Source organism: Diadema antillarum, unplaced genomic scaffold (assembly GCF_040938485.1).
Source record: "Diadema antillarum isolate AM-2024a unplaced genomic scaffold, OU_Dant_1.0 scf00000029, whole genome shotgun sequence".
In the NCBI taxonomy this organism is placed as follows: Eukaryota; Metazoa; Echinodermata; class Echinoidea; order Diadematoida; family Diadematidae; genus Diadema; species Diadema antillarum.
The window spans coordinates 5,969,058-5,990,161 of NW_027270918.1; the positions used below are offsets into that span (position 1 = coordinate 5,969,058).

A 21,104-nucleotide genomic window follows, 5' to 3' on the forward strand; every position below is an offset into this window, starting at 1 on the left:
TGAAAGCTGATGGCTAGGTCTGTGAATTTGGACACGGCTTGGGGCAGCCGCCAGGAAGATGTAGAATGGATTTCGATTATTTCAGATGAGATGATGTGTATGCAAGGAGGCTTGCTTCGGCTCAACTGACAGGGCTGAACAAGCTCCGACGTGGCGCTCAACTCGCTTCACATTGCCTTCATCCGCAATCAGGCTGTCGGAGCTTTAAGTGGTCATGTGTTTACTCTAGATGTGCGGAGACAGGGTGATAATGCCGACCTGTCGTCTGGCATCTCACCCATTAATGGCAAATTTATGGCAAAGACGTTTTGCAACCACTGTACAGTTTTCATCAGACATACAGATCTGTTGCCATGGTTAGCTGCAAGTAATATTGCTTGAGTAGTCAAAACTAATAACTCGAACACTCTTATCATTAACGAAGGTTATTCCTAATCCTCTCTTCAGTATTCATATTAGAAAGACATCTACCCCCATAGAAATATAATACACTGAACACGTACTCTTTATAACTAGGTTACTGTAAAACAAGGAATTTTCGCGTGCATTTTAATTTCGCGAATTTCGCGAACGCCAAGATTCGCGAAATTAAAATGCACGCGAAAGTTCTTGACTACACTATATGCATTGAATGCCAGTGGCAGTTTGCGAAAATTTCATGCCGCAAAAAAAGGCCGTCGGCTCCAATTCGCAAAAAATTCATGCCGCGAATATATCATGTTTTACAGTAACTCAGGACTGTTTGGGGGCTGCCATAATCTTATATAGCAAATATAATAGATTATATCAAATGCAATCATAATGTACTTGATGTAAAAAGCCTATTAATAGTATAATATTGCACAATTTCATGCCACACTCTCAATCCTGGCTTTAACACAAGTGAACTCACATTTAAGCATCCTGAAATCTGAAATCTTAATCAATATTTCAATGAATGAATAAACCACTAATAATATTGCTAAAAGCTTGTCATACTCAAAAATGAAGTGTTCTCAAATAAGTTTCATTATCTCTGATATAATATTGTACTCATTAGTATCATACATTTGATGTATGATTAACAAATTTGAGTTATACAATTATATAGTGTATATCATGTGCATCATGAGTATCCCTTTAAGATCTAATGAGCTGTGTGGCACTTTAAAACTCTCTCAGGACCAATATCTTATTACACCTTGTATGTCATTATTTGTATGATAGACACAAGTCAAGAGCAATGAGTTAAAGGTACTGTTTACCATTGGGAGCAGTGATGTAAAAAATATTCCAGGTATCACATTTGATGCATACTGTATGTGTAGGTCAGTTGTGTCACAAAACATCCTACCATATTAAAATTTTTCAATACAGCCTAAAATATACGGAGATATCACTGTTTTTCTCACCAAACCATGACTGTAGATGGTTTAGTCTAGAGACAATTTTATTATAACTGTTGTTCACATTTTGCACATTTAACAATATCTAACATTGATTATACTGATTAACTTTTTTACACTGGTTGTTTCTATCCCTAACTTGCCATTTAGAATTATTTAGAAGCACTAAAGCTGGGTTTTTGTTTCATCTGCAAATGGTAAATAATGCCTTTAAGATCAGTAACAATCTTTGGTAAATGAGAGCCTGTGACTTTGATGAACTGTAATCTTGAATAATATTCACAATGTAACATTTTGAAAAATCTCTGCTTTAATCATCTTATCATCAGGTATTAAAAAAGGTAAGTATGACATCAGCCTTTAAATAAAGGAAAGATAAACAACACTGTCATGTCTAACTTTTAAAGTGGCATGATATACTGTATGATTTATAGTGACGTGCATGCTATTTGTAGACTCATTATTGAACCTTTGCAAAACTCGCACCTTCCATGTTTGCAATCAGGCTGCCACGGATACTCATTTATAACCTATTCATCACTCCATATCCTGTTTACACTTGACATTGATGTTTATCTTGGAACATATTTCTACCCTGCACATGTTTACACTGACCCATATTATGAAAACTAGCAGGAGCTCCTTCTTCACAAACTAATTCATTACTCTTCTTAAAGGGAACGTAAACCCAAAGAACAATGTGGGTTGAGTGGAAGCAACATTATTAGTAGAACATATCAGTGAAAGTTTGAGGAAAATCGGACAATCCGTTCGCAAGTTATGCATTTTTAAAGTTTTGGTGTTGAAACCGCTGGATGGGGAGACTACTAGAGGTTATGACGTATGAGTGGACTACAATATAAAGAAAATATAAAGAAAATTCCACAAAAATTCATTTTTCATGAAAATTACAAATTCCATCAACTTGATACTGACATATGTTAAGGGTAGCAATTATTCCCCTGCTTTCTGAAAGCGGTTAGTCAAGTGCTGTTTCATAATGCTAGAAAAGTGGAGTTTTGTTGATTTTTCTGTATACTTTCTTTGTATTGTTGTCCACTCATACGTCATAACCTCTAGTAGTCTCCTCGTCCAGCGGTTCCAACACCAGAATTTTAAAAATTCATAACTTTTGCATCGATTGTCCGATTTTCCTCAAACTTTCACTGATGTGTTGTACTAATATTGCTGCTTTCACTCAATCCACATTGCTCTTTGGGTTTACGTTCCCTTTAAAGGACAAGTTCACCTAAATATGTGCGGATTGAGTGAATGCAGTGTAATATTTGTAGAACACATCAGTGAAAGTTCGAGGAGCAACGGATGTGAATCCCTTCAAAAGTTCTGAATTTTTGAAGTTTCAGTGCCTCAATCACGGGATGAAAAAAACAAAACAAAACTACTACAGTTTGTGATGTCACATGAGTAGAATATAAAGGAGATATGAAGACAATCCACAAAATTTCATTTTTTTTCTTTTTTTGTTGAAAAGCACACATTCCCACAACTTGTTACTGAGCATTATTCCCCCTGCCTTCTGAAAAAGGCAAGTCAAAAGCTCTTTTATTATGCGAGAAAAGCGAAACACGTTGAATTTTCTTTATATTTTCTTTATATCGTTTTATGCATGTGCCATCAAAAACTGTACTAGTCTTCTCACCTAGCGATGGCAGCACTGAAACTGCAAAATTGTTTAGCTTTTGAACGGATTGTGTGATTTTCCTCAGTCTTTTACTGCTGTGTTCTACTACTATTGCTGCATTCATTCAATCCACACATGCAATGCTAATTGCGTGGAACTATTTTGTTTTAATATTCTCTGCTATTGTTGTGACACTACAAGGCTCTTCCATCAATATAATACTGTATAAGCCGTTATTTTCACGAGGGCTTAATTTTTGCGAATTTTGCTAATCACAGTTGGATCGCGAATTTAACAACACATGAAAATGTTGCCATCCGCTAGGGTAATAGCGTATGATCACAATAGCCTCAGTGTCAATTCGCTAATACAACATCTCGCAAAAATGTCTGTCACTTCCTCATTTGCGAAAATATCTGTACGCGAAAATAACAGCTTAAAATACATAAGACTTTACTCGATGTGGTGGTTACGGTTGTGCCTCTTTTGAGAGGTCAGTGGTGTAGTCATATTTTATTATACTCGATATACTCGATTATCCGGCCTCCTTTTATCCGGAAATCTCTATTATCCTGACGAGTTCACGCAGTGAAGGACTTTTTTTTTCATCCAAAAATTGAGAAAAAACAGTGACTTTAAACTCAATTAAAATTTCTACAAAACTCACACGATATACCTACAATATTCCCGACAGTGCTAACATAAATTCACACCACATTATCATCGTAAAAGTAAGCAGTCATGATCTATCGGGATTACAATTTTGCGCAGGCTAGCATAGATTACACCACTGTTGCGGGGTACGCTACCTGCCTAGCTGCCAGTGCACTGGGACGGCAGCTTGGACGGCAGCCATTTGTGTCTCCCATATCCGGCCAATTTGCTTATCCGGATGAGCGCCGGTACCGACATGGCCAGATAATCGAGGTCGAACTGTATTGCAATTTCATGTAGTTCGTGCAGGGGCACATCTCAGATACTCACCTTCTGTCACTGCCTACAACATCCAGGTATCCAGGAGGGGGCGACTTGGAGGCGTCTACCTTGCCGTATGTGATCTGTTTGATGTATGCAACCAACTTCAGTTTGTCCTTGTAGGCAAGATGAACCGCCTTTCCATCAAACTCTGTGAAGAATGAGGGAACGACAAAAAAGAAGAACAATTTATAACAATGGGATGCAGGCGTAAATCTTGGTTGAAATCGAATTTTCAATTTATGTCTTGTATGACAAACACACGCACACTGCAGGAAAAGAATCACTCCACATCTTCGATTGTGATAGGGCCCCCTTCTCCCCCCCCAAAAAACAACAACAACAACAACAACAACAATAACAAAACAACCAAACAAATAAACACAGCATCCTGCATGCTCTTATAAAGGTCTCACTTTCCTCAGTTGACTGTGACCTTCATTTCACAAATGATATCTACCTATAAAGGATCACATTAATCAGTTGACTGTGACCATTCACTTTTCACATGATACCAAGAATCTCTTCATTTGTTCTTAAAAAGGAATGATCAAAACACTTTGTTGGAAGAGTTTTGACCTTTGTTATTTTCAAAGGGCTGTGAAAAGATTAATATACCCTTGACGCATTATCTATCGTTTTCTATCTACCTATCTATCTTTCTATTATACATGTCAGAAAAGAAATCAAGGAATGAAATTTGATAGTGGCATCGGATGTGAAAAACGAAAATAGGATTCATGAGCATTTCACATGCAGTACCAGTCAATTCACTCTTCTATCAAAGTGCCAATAAGAAGCCATAATAGATGACTACTCTCACTAGTTATGACTTTCTTTCCAGATTGAATTCTCATTCAGTGGGTCTTTTCCATCTTCCAACACACAGAAACAAAAAATAAAATAAAAAAAATAAGGGGGGGGGGGGGGAGAATCCCCCACTTCATCACTTTATAACAAGAAGCGACGGGAAGCAGCATACCACGTATGCTACTGTTCTGCTGAGCGAAAATTTGGGTAATAATTCACCTTTGACATTTTCTCAGCGGCTAGACGCATTCTCCCACACTTAAAGCGCACATGAAGTTCAGCTAACATTCTGTTTTTCATCAACATCTCATGATACTAGTATTCTGATGACAGCCAGAACAAGACATAAAAACCACTGCTGACGTTGGAAGATTACAAAAGACCTTGAGATATCATTTCAAAGGTGGCTATTGGTCTTGCACGGAATAATTTTCCTGGCATTGCATCGCAATTTGCTATGCAATATTTACATGACTGCTACACAAATAGCCTTTTGTGTAGCACTTTTCTTCAATAGAAGTGTACAGAAATTGATTTGAATTATGTGTCCATCGCCTGAAATTGCTAATCAGATCTGAGGAGGAAAATTATTCCCTGGATTCTTGTGACTAGATTTGCCACAGTGTCAGCATTTGTACTGGTAAAATAAGACTAGGATAGATGATTGCACTGCTTGAAAAAATAATTAGTGGCAATTTAACATAAAAAAGTCCCTCAAATCAACAAATGAATATGTCAAAGATCTATTTGCATCATATTAAATGACTATCAATAATAGAATCAAGGTGATAACAGAAAATAATTTACCTTCTTGAATTTGCTTTGCAATTTTAGTCACTGGACACACATTGTGAACAACAACAACAACATCAAAGATATACAGCTGCATACAATTCTATTTACTTTTCCTCCCCTGCTTAATTTTAAAATGAAATTTGGTACAGCAGTCATATCTAAAATGCATAGCAAATTGCTATGTGACACCAGGAAAATTAATCCCTGGATATGCGTTTTCTCCCCCATTTGATTTCAAAAGACAAGTATCAGTTCACATCACAAGTAGCAGTTCACATCACAAGTGGCAGTTCATCATCACAACATTTTCTGTTGAATCTATTACTTCCTTTATAAGCTTTATGTCAACCATGCCAGCTTCAAGTAAGTGGAGACAATGTCACATGTCTGCTACAATTAACTGATACTCACTCTAACAGTTATTACTGTATATTTTTACTTTGAAGGGAAACTGTAGTGTACAGTCTATTTCTGCTTTCTTCACAGAAACTGACATCTAAGACATATTAAAATGATGATGGAACAAGCAATATTGCTACAAGTTGAAAGTCTCAAAACACTTGCATTTATGCTTAACACAAGCTTCATATCCTGAACAAAAATAAAAAAAAACTGAAATACCACCTTCTTCATAAAAGATCATACAGTTCAGCAAAAAATAAATAAATAAATAAAAATAAGTGAACATCTAGTAGAGCTTTCCATGAAACTATGCAGACGCTCATCATACTAAACTTTCAAAAAAAAGAGAAAATGGATTTATGAGAACCTTATGGAATAACTTACCTTCAGCCGTTAAAAATTGTTCTTCATCAGACTCCTTTAAAAGCAGTCTAAAAACTCACTTGTTTAAAGCCTCAATTTGATTACTCATTACATGTACTTGATATTTGTATGTCTTTTACTTCGTCACTTTCTCTTCCTTCCGCGCCTAGAGCACTCTGCAGAGTGGATTTGGCGCTATATAAATCATATCAATTATTATTATTATTATTATAAGAAAAAAAATAGATCAGCTATAAATGTTCATCCTCAGGAAATGTTTTCAAAATGTCCACATTACAGATGTCTCTCTCTTCTAGTACAAGAAAAATTATGCAACTATGGCCTCACAAATCAGAAAAATTCAACAGGGTATGTTGTTAAACCTGTCTTGTTCTCCACTTTAGACAGTTACTTCATAATACGGATGAAACAGCTACTAGTGATGAAAACCACGTTTTAAATATGAAAGACAGGGCACTTGTGCCATAATTCTTAAGAATTATGTCAACTTATCATCATGCCAGATTTTCTCAGCATAGGACCATTAGTTTACGAGTATGTTCAAGCAATCCCATACCACAAGTCATCTGTACCTCACACCAGAAAGACCCCACTATTTAAACATTATGAAATACTCCTTCTTTTGCATCTTTTGCATCCCATACCAGTAGTAACTAAGTAGTATTAGGTTTGTTAAATGTTTATAAACAATTTAGAAATACCAATCAAACCATACATACACGTAGGGTCAACTCTTTCCACATAATCTCAAAGGTGACCCTGCAAAAAAAATAAATAAATAAATAAATAAAATAAATAAATGAATAAAATAAGAATAAACAAATACAAAATAAGATAATAATAATAATCATAACACCAACAAAGAAAATAAAACCCAGCCACTTTCTGATTTGTTTGTGAGAGGAACTCTGTATATCCAGCTTCCCTCTTTACTATTGCTTTTTTCAGGTGTTGCTATTCATTCTACCATTGCAACAATCAAACGGAGTATTAGTATTTCCAGAACACGCTACTGAAAAAAAAAATACTTAGGAACATATTCCTAAATAGAGGCAGCAAGCAAGCACTTTTCAACACCAGGACTGCAACATTAGAGTGATTACGATCATATGAAAGAAACACATCAAATTATTAAAGTAAACAAACGCTTGCCAATAAAATAAAATAGCAGCTATTACAAGACAAAACTGTGCCGGTTCGGGATGAGTAACTACATGCATTAAGTACTATTTATTTGTGTAATGTGCCTTTTGATTATTTAAGAATTTGTTTAAAGATGGTAAATTATAATAAAATTAACCATGGTGCATTGCTGCAAATGAGTTCTGCAAGTCAAAAAAATACAGTCAACCTTAAGTCGACCACGCATAAGTCGAATAATCGCCTATAAAGTTGCTGGTCTTGTCAAGTCCTCTTTATATTCTATTGATTTTAATCCCTCATGTATTAAAGTTTAATTTTCTCTAAGTCGAAGCTATTTCTTCAGTCTAAATAGATTCGACTTAGGGAAGGTTGACTGTAATTGCCTTATAATGACTAAACAGAGATGAGTAAAATACAAATACTACATAATAGAAGCCATGTAAATATGCAATAATTGTCATAATACTCCATCTCATCTTTCACTGATCACAGCAAAGATGCTACACACAGCCTTTACTACACTTGAAGTGCCAATCTTGATAGTTAGCAAGATCCATTCAGAAATGTGTCTTGAATAGGGTTAATACAAAATGAAGAAGATGCATTCAATACATTACAAAAATTACATCTTATCACAATCTTGGAACCAAGCATGAATATTAACTATCTCCTACTTATGCCAACACACACAAACACACACACACAGAGTACAGTAAGTATTCAGTCAAGATAACATATACGGCGGTACAAGTGACCAAAGCAATAAGTGGGCCATCATTCTAAACTGATTTAAGATCTCCCACTCACCTAACGCCTTCGGTATTAAACCTTCCTCCTAATGACCCAAGAAGATGACACAAAAGCCTTTGTGCAAGATGCCAACAGTGAGATTAAGACACTGTGCTCTAGCATCTGACAGGCTCTAACTCCTGGCTACACTCTCACAACCATGAGCATGGCTCATGTCAGTATCCTTTGAAAATAAGCTGGTAGGAGTTCGAATCGCCGATATAAATCCAGACAAGCTGGTATATGGAGATCGCAGTAGAGCCAGCCTACCACAATACAATCTACCCACAGGAAGCAAGCATATGTCCCCTTTGGAGCGACACAGGCGTGCATATCAGGTCGCTGAGCTGATGGAAATGTTAATGAACCAGGAGGCAATATGAGGCAGGCTGGTAGGAGAGAGCTAGAGCTCTACCATGTCAGCATGTGTATGGTACAAGTGTACGTAGGTCTTCATCCACATGCACAAGCATAGCAAAGGGCAATCTCATCCCATCGTGGGGGTGTAACGGTAGATCATGATTTGAGGGACTGCTGTACGCACAGGATGAGTGCGCATTAATGCATCACAAGAGAATTTTGCAGGCAACAAAGATTATTTTCACTGGAAAGCTTTCATCATATAATACCCTCCCCCCCCCCCCCCCCAAGTAAACATCCACTAATGAGTTAGGCTGCTTTATGTACTTAGTCTGGCATTAAAGGGGATGGCTAGTAACTGATCAGTGGGAATCAGTGGGAATGCTGGGGGATGATTGTTCCAATCCTTGTGGGATTCATTTAAAAGTACATTATATATCTATTGTTGTGTGAAAATTATTTGCTTCAGAATGGTCTCATATTCAAGTAATGTGCAGTTTAATGTTTCCAGGTTAGCATGCCTGTACGCTCGTTAACGGGCCGTTAATGATCGTATTCAAAGTTTTGTCAATGCAGCTCTCAGAAACTCTAAAGTGATAAGTTTGAGGACGAGTTTGAGCCTACACTTACACACTCAAAAAAGAGTGAACTACATGTAATATTACTGTTCAGATTGAAAGTGATTTTCCCTCCTGCAGTGAAAGTAATAGTAGAATTCAAAGTGGCAGGTAACCGGGTATGCTTTAGAAATATCCAACCTGAAATCGTCAGAGGATACATTACTTGAATTTGGTTGTGCTTGTGACAGGTAACCATCTTTCTACCTATGAGCTGAACTTACAAGATGAGAGCAGGAATGTTTTCGAAACAACACCTAGATTGGCACGCATGCATCTGGGTATTGCACGAAACCAATAAGAGAACTTATTATGACAGAATGACTGTGAATTGCTGGGCTGAGCCATGGCCAAGCCCCTGTAACTGATAACAGAAAAAAAAAATTGTGTGGCTCTGCCAAGGCCATGCTTTGGTGTAAACAGGGTATTGGAGAGGAAGTTTAGCATGCAAGGAGTTTAATAGACAAATATGGGAAATAAGGGAAGGTCATCATCAAACGAAGAAAAATTCAATCTTTTCAACACTACACTTGCTACATAGCAAAAAAAAAATATATGTATCTTCAAATATACAATGATTCCACATTTCTTATATTACCGTATCTATATTGCATATATTTTTAATCATTTTCTTTGTGTTTTTATCAGCTTCAATATCAAATATCTCAAGTTGATGAAAATAGATAAGTTAAGGCATGAAACCTTCAAATGACATGTACATCTTGAGAGGAGATATGCACATAAAGATATTTTCATTATTTAACAAAAATATCTTCTTGTCCATATATCTACTGAGGAATGATAAACACATAGCTGCTCTAATTTACATTCCTTTGGATATGTGGATGAAATTTGTCAGACTATTTCAGGACAAATATGCACTTTTACTCTTGTCAATAAAACACTTCATCTATTCCAAACTGTGCTCAAATTTTCAATGGGTTAAAAAATAATGACAGCATGCTTTGGAAAAATTAAAACAAAAACAAATATTTACATGCATCTATCACTCTGTAATTTAGACAGAACTTAGAGACATATATCAAACTTTAAAGTTTGCTACTTTGATATGTTAATCTTAAATGTTTGGCCAAGATCACCTTTTCTTATGATTTGTTTTGGTTTCTTTTGAGTGATTAGACTCTTTATTAGGTTATTCCCAGGCTCTTTGGAGTTTGATTTGAAGAAAATAATTGTACTCTCTCAGCCGATTGTACTGTAAAGTGCAAGTGAACATTCACATTCACATGAAATACCTTACTTTTTCAGATTGAAAATCACATTGCAGGCATATTTACATGTATATTTCTTAATAAACACTGGCACAGGACTGTAGTACAACCACTGCCATGTAAATTAGACTCAAGTGAAAGGTATCAAGCTTAAATGGAACAAATAGCATGGAGACATGCCCAAGGCACAGTACGTAATTTCAGTGATTAAACTGTATGCAACACTGGTTAAACAAACATTTCTCCAGATAGCTTACCTGTACAAGATATCAACTTGCATAAAAAAATACTTTTTACTGAGGGGAGAGAATTCAATGAAAGTACTAAAAAAAAGACAAGCACTTTACCAGTCATGCATGTATAATGTGTGTGAAAGGATATTCAAGGGTAGCTTGAGGATATGTTGCCCAACAAAGCATCACATGATCCATCCACACTCCTGCTCTACTCCACTTTCAGCTAATGACATATTACTCTAGAGCTGATATAGTGGAGGTATTGCGAAATGACTGACAGAAAGATGAAGCATTTGAAGAGTTAGTGTGTCATGCATACCAATATGATACAGTGACTGACAAAACAAAAAATGCAATCAAGAAATTTTATGTCTGAAGTCAAACATTGTTTTCCACGTTATAAAGGTTGACAAAGTACGCTGTAATTGACATTTATTGTACGTATCAATCCCTATTACTACAAGCTAATGAAAAACAAAATTGCCATCAAAACTAATGTACATGACACTTGTCTATGATGATCACATTACACAGGCACAAATGAGGCCTGGGCTTGTTAGTAACATTCAAGAGTGTGCTAGTTAAGGTGTGACATGTTGGCCCATGTACATTTTACCAAGTTTCATCTTGTATTCAGATGAATTAATTTCTGATCTGTTGTAATATGGACAGTCACTTGACTGGAACAAAGGTATTACTTACACGTCCTCCTAATTGAGTGGTGGTGATTGCAGTTGTCATGGATAATATGCGCAGGCTACAAAGCACTCAGATTTCACCACGTTAATGTAATCTGCTTGTCATCATGCAGATTCGACTCTATCCAAAAGTAATCTGTTTGCCATCAACGGAGTCACTTGCATTTATAATTTATGGACATGGTTTTCACTTACAACTGTACATGACAATTCACAATGCATATCATATTGATAGATGGAAAGTACACGTGTAGGATGAAGGACAAACAGATTCAGTACTGACATGAGAGATGCATAGAAAGTAGTAGAAAGACAAGCAGATCCCATACCTGGTCCTGACAAGAGCATGAAATTTCGAGCCATGGGGTACTGCTATTTCAAACTTTAATTTCAGACATTCCTAAAGAATGATTTACATGTTCTACACTGTAAGTATAAATAAGAGACATGTCTGCAATCTGGAAAAAAAAAATAGAGGGCAATATACTATATGTCTCCATTTTCCTTTCCCAACTCATGAACCATTCTGTCAATGGGCCACCTACATAGCAATGGGACCAACTGCACTAGATTTAACCATTTTCCCACCCAAATTCTTGACCTTATTCCCTAATTTCTAAAGAAATCAGAATCCTGTCCCTAGAAACTGCAGAGGGTCAGTGTACCTATTTGAATGAGACAGTATCCTCTTATTCTCCTTTTAAGAATGACACGGTCAAAGTTCAAAAGGATTTTATTTTTACAAGGACTACTTGCGCTCACAGGAAAAACTGTGAAGTAAGAAAAATCCCAATGCTGCTTAGCAACTGTGTCAAAACCATTCAAAGCATGGCTGGAAAAACTGCACTATGGAGTGTGACTTTCCTATCAACTTTGCGTTAAGGTAGCAGTCAAGATTTGTGGAGTGACCCCTCACTACAGAAAACTCACTTATTTTATTGCATGACTTTCGCTCAATGTACTAAGCATTTTCCAATGCGCTGACGGATAAATTTTTCAAAGTACCAATAAACAAAAGGAACCAAGTCCCTCTACCTGAAATACATGGTAATGTACATAAATTCTGTGTTTGGTAAAACCATCAATCAGAGCTGTAAATAAAACCAAAGCCCAGGTACGTACAAATGTGGGTAATCATGTAGAAATGCACACCATGCACAGCTACCATTTCCTTCGTTAATTTGTTAATGAAAACTTCTTGTGGCTATCAGAAATGTGAGGATGGACCATATCTGACGGTTTCATGAAATTTCATTGTCAATTACAGAAGAAAAGTAGCTAATTTTGACTCAAAAGAACGCCAATCGACGGCTGTGTCAGCGTAGCATGATGGAAGATCGATTATGTGGAAGAACGATATAACGATGATAATCGATCGTTGTAGTCTGTGATACAGCTGCTTGTTTGGTGTTTAACCAAAATAATTACGTCGGCTCGACAGTAAAATATGGAAGAAAGAAAGTGATCTTGATGTGTCTGTTTTTTATCGTTTTAGTTAATTTTCTCCTGCGTGTGACTGTATATCTGTCAACATTTTTTGCTGACTAAATGATGGATGGATAACATGTGTACAAAACAGTAAAAGATACATGAAAAAATGGAAATTATCCATCCAGTGAATATTGCACAATAAAATGGATTTTTAATACAAAACAAAAGCAAATACTGGGGTTGCAGTTTTTGAATACATAATTAAAAAAATGAAATGGAAAAAGTAAATATTATCATCAAGACAATTACTTTCTACTATAAGTTGAACCTATCAATTAAAAACATTACTATTTCAATTTCAATATTCTGTTTCTTTTTAGGTAAAATGATCGAGCACTTTATGAGAAGTCCACAATATTAATACACGATTGTATAACATAACATACACTTTTTGTAATATTGTTCTCATTAATCTATCAATTAGGCCTATAAATTATGTACATTACTAGAAACAAATCCCCTTTGAATTCAACTTCCTTCTTTTCTCTCTCTTTCTCTCTCCCTCCTACATCCCATGTAATAGCCTAACCTTTTTCTTCCACTTTTCCTTCAACCGGCCTCATTCTATTCCCTTCAACACTATTCAAATTAAATTATTATTATCAACTTTTGTCATGATAAAATCAATACTTGCCACAATATTTAAAGAAAGGATCGATGTCTAAATCCTGGTATGAATAATCTGTATCAATAATTTGAATAGTGATAATCATGATAGTGGCAATGAAAACAAAGAACTATCACAATAGCTCACTTGAGCCTTCGACTCAGGTGAGCTAACAATTAAAAAAAATTACGAAAAAGAAAGTAGGAGCTACACGTATTGCACGAGTCAAGTTCGATATTGTTAGTAAGTGGCTAATTAGAGACTATCAGAATCGATTATAATCGTTGACATCATTCTCTGCGAAATCGGTGCACTACTACTTACATCGGAGACTATCTCGCGACCGACGTACTTTTCAACTCCGATTTCTCATTTTTCTTACCTTTTCGGCTTTCTAATTCCATCAAAACTCTCTGATATGGTTCAATTTAGCATCTCAAATAGCTGCGCAAAATTTTATTGACAAACGGCGAAGCGAACGGTAGGTGTGCATTTCTACATGATTACCCAAATGTGGATTGAGTGAAAGCAGCAATATTACATCATACATGGATGTAAGTAGAACATATCAGGAAAATCAGACAATTGATTCGAAAGTTATGAATTTTTAAAGTTTCAGTGCCGTCACTGCTTGATAAAAAGACTACTTTATTTCATGACGAAATTTTGGACAATAATATTAAAAAATATATATATCAGGAGAATTCCACAAAATTTAATTTTTCATAAAAGTATACTTCCATCGACTTGTTACTGAATATGCTAAGGGTAATATCATTCCCCCTGCTTTCTGAAAGAGGTACATTTTACATTGTAAGTCACGTGCTGTTACACATGTGTACATTATGCTAAAAAAATGAAAATATGTTGAAATTCCCTCATATTTTCTTTATATTGTTGTCCATAATGACATAATGAAGTATACAAGTCTCCATATCGAAATATGATGGCATTGAAACTTTAAAAATTCGTTACTTTTTAGTCAATTGTCTGAATTTCCTCAAAACTTTTACTGATGTGTCCTACTAATATTGCTGCTTTCACTCAATCCACATTTATATTTAGGCTTTGGTTTCCCTTAACCAAGAATGCAATACTTGGAAGCCCTCTCTGCAGAGCAATAACACATCATGTTTACATGTTGATAACTGATGTCAGATGTCCCTAGGCTAGCACTCACTGGATTAGCAGACTCCTAAGCTATTTATGCTGGATATCAAGGAAGCAGACATTTCTGTTAATTTTGCACTCTGATGAATTACTGCAAAAGTAAAGGACACTTGAACATTTTGATAGATACTGACATTTATTGTTGTAAATCGTATGTACAGAAATACTTTCATCTGTAAGGTTATGACCAAAGTGTTGCGCATCTATTGGAGTGAAATCGTAAATGGAAATACTTTCATTTGTAAGATTATAAGCAAAGTGAATTTAACTGAAACTGGCACAGTGTTGAAATAAATCAAAAGTAAGTGCCTACTTGTGTGGTATGGCTTGTAATTTCACAAAGTTGAAAATATTTTCTGCATGAGGAAAACAAAAATATTTTTCTGAAGTTTGTGGTAAAGTTCCATTGTTATTCTATAAGCTCCAAGCTTGTCAGAAATATGCTTTGACCATACTTCCTTGTCTTGATACAACACTCAAGAGTCTAAATGCACTGGTCGTAAATCATCAACTTTTCTTTAGAATTCAACACCAGCAAAAACCCTTAGGCACATCAGAACATTTAATGAGATATCAGTTTTTGATTAAATGCTGTAAATTGACATTACAGTGCAAACAAGCAGGATTTGGAGTTCTCCTGCCCCTAAACCTCTTCCCACACAAGAGAATTTATAAAAAATTTCTCACTTTGCAAACTATCATGTTTCAAATTCACCCAGTACAATGAACTTTTCAGGCCCTCAGTTGCACACAAACCAATATTTACTAAGGAACATACTGGTAGTGGTATATCATTTTCATATTGGATTGTGCATAAAGAGACTAGGGTACAAGACTTGCCAGATACTGGACAGAGAGCTTGCCATAAGTGAGAGCAAGGGTTTATACAATAGCCTCATTCTTGAAACCAGGACCAGTGACAGTATTACTAATGTACCAGTAGTTGAACTATGCCCTCTCAAGTGAGAAAACTTTGACTTTTATAAAACTAACATTGGAAGCACATGTGTGAGTCAAGCCTCCAGTATTTTCTATAACAAAGAACAAAGTGCTGACAATTTTTTGGACATACAAAATATGTTCTTTTTAAATGTTTTTCTTCCATTTACAGTGCCATATTATGTTCCTCAAATTGATTAAAATGCTGTTCTTATTGTCTTTAAAACATTACCTCTTAGTATGCATGTGATTTGATGTATTTTTCAGCATCAGATCCCCAACTCTGTATGTATATTCAAAGGTCCTGTTTACCTTTGGGAACGGTGATTTAAAAAAAATTCAAGACATGACATTTAATGAATACTATTAAATGTGTAGGGTGTGTTGTATCACAAAACATCATATCATATAAAATGTTTGCAATACAGCCTAAAATATAAGGAGATTATATCTGTATTTTCTCATTAAACCGTAACTGTAGACAATTTAGTCTGGAAACATTTTTGTTATAATGTTCACTTGTTGTATATTTAACAATACTTAACATCGATTTTACCTATTCAAATTTTTACAGTGGTTGTTTCTATCCCTAACTCACATTTTAGAACTATTTTAAAGCACTAATGCTGGGTTTTTGTTTCATCTGCAAATGGTAAATTATGCCTTTAGTGGTATGTGGTGCATGATTTCGCTCTCCTCAGTATACATGCTAGCATCATCGTAGTCGCAACCAACTGCACCCTAAAAGCAACCAATAATCTAATGTACCATTAAAGCTAAACCTGTCTGAAAGGCGCCCTTGCTGTAATAACGAAAAGGGAAGTACAAATGTATGGTAAGGGCAGGGTCATCAAAAGAGACACAGTCTAGCCATTAGTAAGGAGCAAGCCCCAGCAAGAAAATTTTAGCTAAATTTCTTTGCTTAAACCCTAGAATTACATTAATTTTGCTACCAGAGTTTGGTAGTAAAAGCCACAACCAATCAGTCAAGCTCTGTTCCAAGAGGCTGGTGCATATACATTTTCCACTGACAGCTGATTGGCAAATCCAGCAATTTCATTACTGGGAGTAGAAACTATTGACTGAATTATTCAGTGAGGGTAGTGCAGCAGTTAAGCCTTTTCCCAGAGTATAAATGACTTGCACATCTCATACCCCTAAAGCTGTCATGCTCAAGAGCTGTTCATCTCACTTCACAACATTAAAGCCTGCAATAAAATTATGCTAACTTTTTTTTCTGTACTTGCTATCAAAACATTAAGAGAGGGAGGCACAGCCATTTTCCAAAATGGTAGACTGTTATTTGAAAATATTTGACTTTCATTTTGATAACAATTGAGAATTATATTTTTCACTTTCAGACAAGTATTGATAAAATATAGAAAAACTGATGTCTACTAAGTACTAGTTACCATACAGGTCTTTCTTCTCATATTCTGCTTTTTGCCAGATTTGAGATGAAATATACACTATAGAAGGTATATGAAGAAATATTTCCTGTGCACCCTCCTTCATCAACATAAATGGACCTTAGGCCAATACTTTAAAGTTTGTCCAATGAATATCTCACAACATTAATCCTTTCCTTACTGTACCACTAACCCGTTTAACCTACATTCACTGAATGAAATCATAATCCTCAATCAAAATCACATCTTTTTCAATGTCTTACTGTAGGTGATTAATCTGAATGAAGGTGCGTGGTGGAGGGTTCATATAAAATGTTTTCCTAAAACTCTATCCTTACTCCAGGGCTGCACACTAACCCATTTTTTTCTACTGGTCCGGCCTGTCTGCCAGATCAGTAGGTGCCCAGTTTTTCCATTTTTTACTGGTCCATGCCTGAAAAAGTTACTGGTCCAACAGTGATTTTTACTGTTCAGGGGTGATTGGACCAGTGCCAGTGTGCAGCATTGCTTACTCCCAGTTCTGACACTGACACTTACTCTATATAACATGCTCAGAGGTAAGCTATATCCTCATCAAACATAGCAACCTTAATTTTGATTTTTTTTTTTTTTATTTAAAGAAGAACATGGCCCATATCATGGATTCTCGTCAGAAATCTAAAAAACAAACACTCCCATCTTTAAGAAGGGTGAGCACTTGCAATATGAACCTGCAAATTACTATTCTGTGTCTCTTTATAGTCTGTGTTTATCAACTTTCCCGTGTTTGATAAGTGTTTCAAAACCCTTTGTCAAAATACGTTTGCAAACGCCATTTGGATTGCGTTTCTTGAGTTGCTGCATTTATCAACACTGTCGTACTATTGTACACTGTAAGTCAATTGGGAGGCCTTGTTACTGTGCATCTTCATTGTACAGTTTGACCTGAGGAGTGGAGATGTGTAGTTAGCAGTGGTTGCCATGGGCAGGTCTGAGCTATAAAAGCATTTCAATTCAAAACAACTTTGTGTTTATCAACTACAGTATACAGAAACTTGTTTCTGGCATTAACACATTAGCAATTGCACCTTTTTCAGCATTTCAGAATGCATTTCTAACCCACATTCAAAACAGCTTTGCGTTAATTAACTGCCCAAAACTCCCTGATAGTTGTAAACTTGGAAAAGGTAATTCGGCAACAGAAATGAGTTGATAAACACACCCCAATGAATACAGGTGTGTGCTGGAAGCTGCTAGTAAAGCATCCTAACTAGAACAATAATGGATCCCCTTGAGCACACTAATGTCCCATGTTAACAATGACATGGTTTCAGAAACACGATATCCTATGAAAGTCAGTCAGCTTTTGGAATTTACTGATGAGCTGATCAACAATATGGCCCACAGAAAGTAGACAGACATCTCTGATAGTCTTAGAATTTTGCAAAAGCTTTCCACAGAGTCACCCATTCACTCCAACTTAATTACTGGCAGACATTGGGCTGTGGTGATCACTACAGCTCAATCTGCTCCCATCAATGTACAGTCCAGAGTCCTATAGGGCAGTGTATTGGGTCTGGTTCCATGACATGTGCTCGGACTGTAACAAATGCTCTCATGAAATATCTGCATGCTTTAGTTGCTATTAACCCATTGAGGACAGGCTGATTTTGTTACAACACGCATTACCCATAGACCTCTGCTCAAGTATACTTGGGGCTCGTTCTTAACGGGTTAAAGCCAAATATAAAATCTACTCACATACATTTAACCCTAACCCTAATCCTTATCCTCATATCAAACTAAATCTAAAACCCTTTCACAACCCTAACCCTAACCCTAAGTCCTTGGAGAAAATAAGACCAGGGCAATTATCACAGGAGCAAATGTTGTGTCACTGCTGGGTCTACATCACTGACATGATGGAACTGCTCACCTCCCATGTCAGATTTTTGCAGATGACACAGCAACATATATGGCCTGCATATTATATGTAGTAACATTGACCCTTCAAGCAACCAGGCCATCGTTCAGAACTTGAGTAAATTTGTCTAGTGGGAAAAGAAATAGGACATGCTATTCAACCCTGAGAAATGTGTTGCCTTTATCTGTTACCAATAAACAAAAATAACTGCAGACAGAGTACAAGCCCCATGGACACAAGCTTGAAAATGTTAGAAGTATGAGATATCTAGGAATTACCATCACACCGAACTTGAATTGGTGAAATGACATCACCATGATCTGTTCTCAAGCCAACAAGACCCTTGTCTTCATCAGATGCAACCGTGGAATCTCATCTCAAGGAGTATTAAAGAGGTTGCATACAAGATGAACATTCATCCGATCAAATGACTGTGCCCACACCATCTGGGACATACATACTAATAGCAGTCAGCCAAGGCGCTTGAGGCTGTACAGAGATGGGCAACATGATTTGTATAATGTGGCACTACAATTGTACCACGATAAATCTAGTGTATCAGCAATTCTAGAGGAGTTGCAGTGGCCCTCTCTCACAGACAGATGCCGAACTGCACGCCTAACAACACTGTCCCATGAGATAACATAATCCCCCACACTCTGATTTTCAGTCTGATATGATCAAGGAACACTCAACAGCTTCGCCTACTCTCTCCAAGTCAAAGAAGAATTCACAGCCATCAATATCCTGGTAATAACCAGTAGAACTTTCTACAGTGTAGATCGCTAAAATTCCTTCCTGCCAAGGACCACAAAAGACTTGAAGGACACCAATGAAAAGGCCGAGGCCAAAACCATTCAAGAGAATCAATACATTTGTGTCACAGGCCTCGGCCCAGGAGAAGTTGCTGAACACACACACACTTTTTTATTTAATTCATACACAAATTTTTGTTTTTCATCGATTGGTCAGTTCACAGGATTATTCTATGCCCAGCTAGAGATTATTTCTGCAGTTACTAGGACCTCTTTTTCAACACAGCAACTGAACTTTCAATACACCTTCCAGCATATGAAAGTGACAGAATATTGAATAATCAACAAGTTGATTGTGTTGTGGTTACTATTCACAGAAGGTGAAGAAGACAAGAAACTCAATCTCAGCGCAGCATAGTGAAGGAGAAATATTTTTACTTGACTGTTTCAAATTAATTTAAATTCTTCAAGCACTGTTTGTCTGCTGATTCACTTATCAAGAGTTTTGAATACTCATTTATCTAGTAGTACTAGTAGTAGTACTATCCGTAGTAAAACAATTTTTCATCAAGAACTCCTCAGGACGGTAAATTTTAGATCAGTTCTATACCCATTGTTGTCTACAGTTGTTTTCGTCATTCATGTATTGGTTGCTCTTTCATTAGTAATCTAGGGGTTTAGGGACCATGCACTGTTGACCTTACAATGACACTGGTGAAAGGCCAAAAGCAAATTGTCCAACAGGGTTCGACTTCCCTTTTTTCCCATGCCAAAATTTGTCCACATGCAAAACGATGTAGGTTTTACATGTATAGAGAGGTGCCCGCACCTCGCCAGGGGCCGAATACCGCCACCTGGCTTAAAATTGTTACAAGCGCACTGAACAAAAAAAATTATGCCCGGGACTGTGTTCAGTATCCCTTAAAATACTTGAAACTTGGCAGGGTTACCACAAACAAGCAAAGTGTGGTGAAAAACGAGCAGTTTTTCGCGAAAATTTATATTAGGAATACGTGTTGTAAGTATCATCACGGTCACCCGCACGCATCTTTTACGTGCTTGTCTATGGGAGCATCACGGTTTGTCCCGCACACGTATTTTACGTGCTTTATCTATGGGAGCGCGGATGGCGAGTTGCGGGCCCCTTCCTTAGCGCACAACTATTCTGCATCATTCGCGTTTGAGGACGATAGCTGCAAATTTCCGGCATCGAACAGTGAACTTGTAGTTAAATTGAAATCTTCAGCATTTTTTCTGTATGTGAGTGGGATTTCATAGAATTTCAGTGACGAAATGTGATTCAAATATGCATAAACATTAACTATATGGCGAGGTGCGGGTCACCCAAGTATACTTGAAGTA

The 21,104-nt window shown here is 36.5% G+C and overlaps 1 protein-coding gene across 1 annotated transcript in view; it reads right to left on the minus strand.

Annotated features, from left to right (window-relative positions):
• LOC139739163 (Golgi resident protein GCP60-like) overlaps positions 1-21,104 on the minus strand; it is a 41,072-nt gene that overhangs the window by 19,274 nt on the left and 694 nt on the right. Inside the window, exon 2 of the mRNA XM_071649780.1 lies at positions 4,012-4,153. Within this exon, the coding sequence (XP_071505881.1) occupies positions 4,012-4,153 (142 nt within the window). The remainder of the gene's footprint in view (positions 1-4,011; positions 4,154-21,104) is intronic.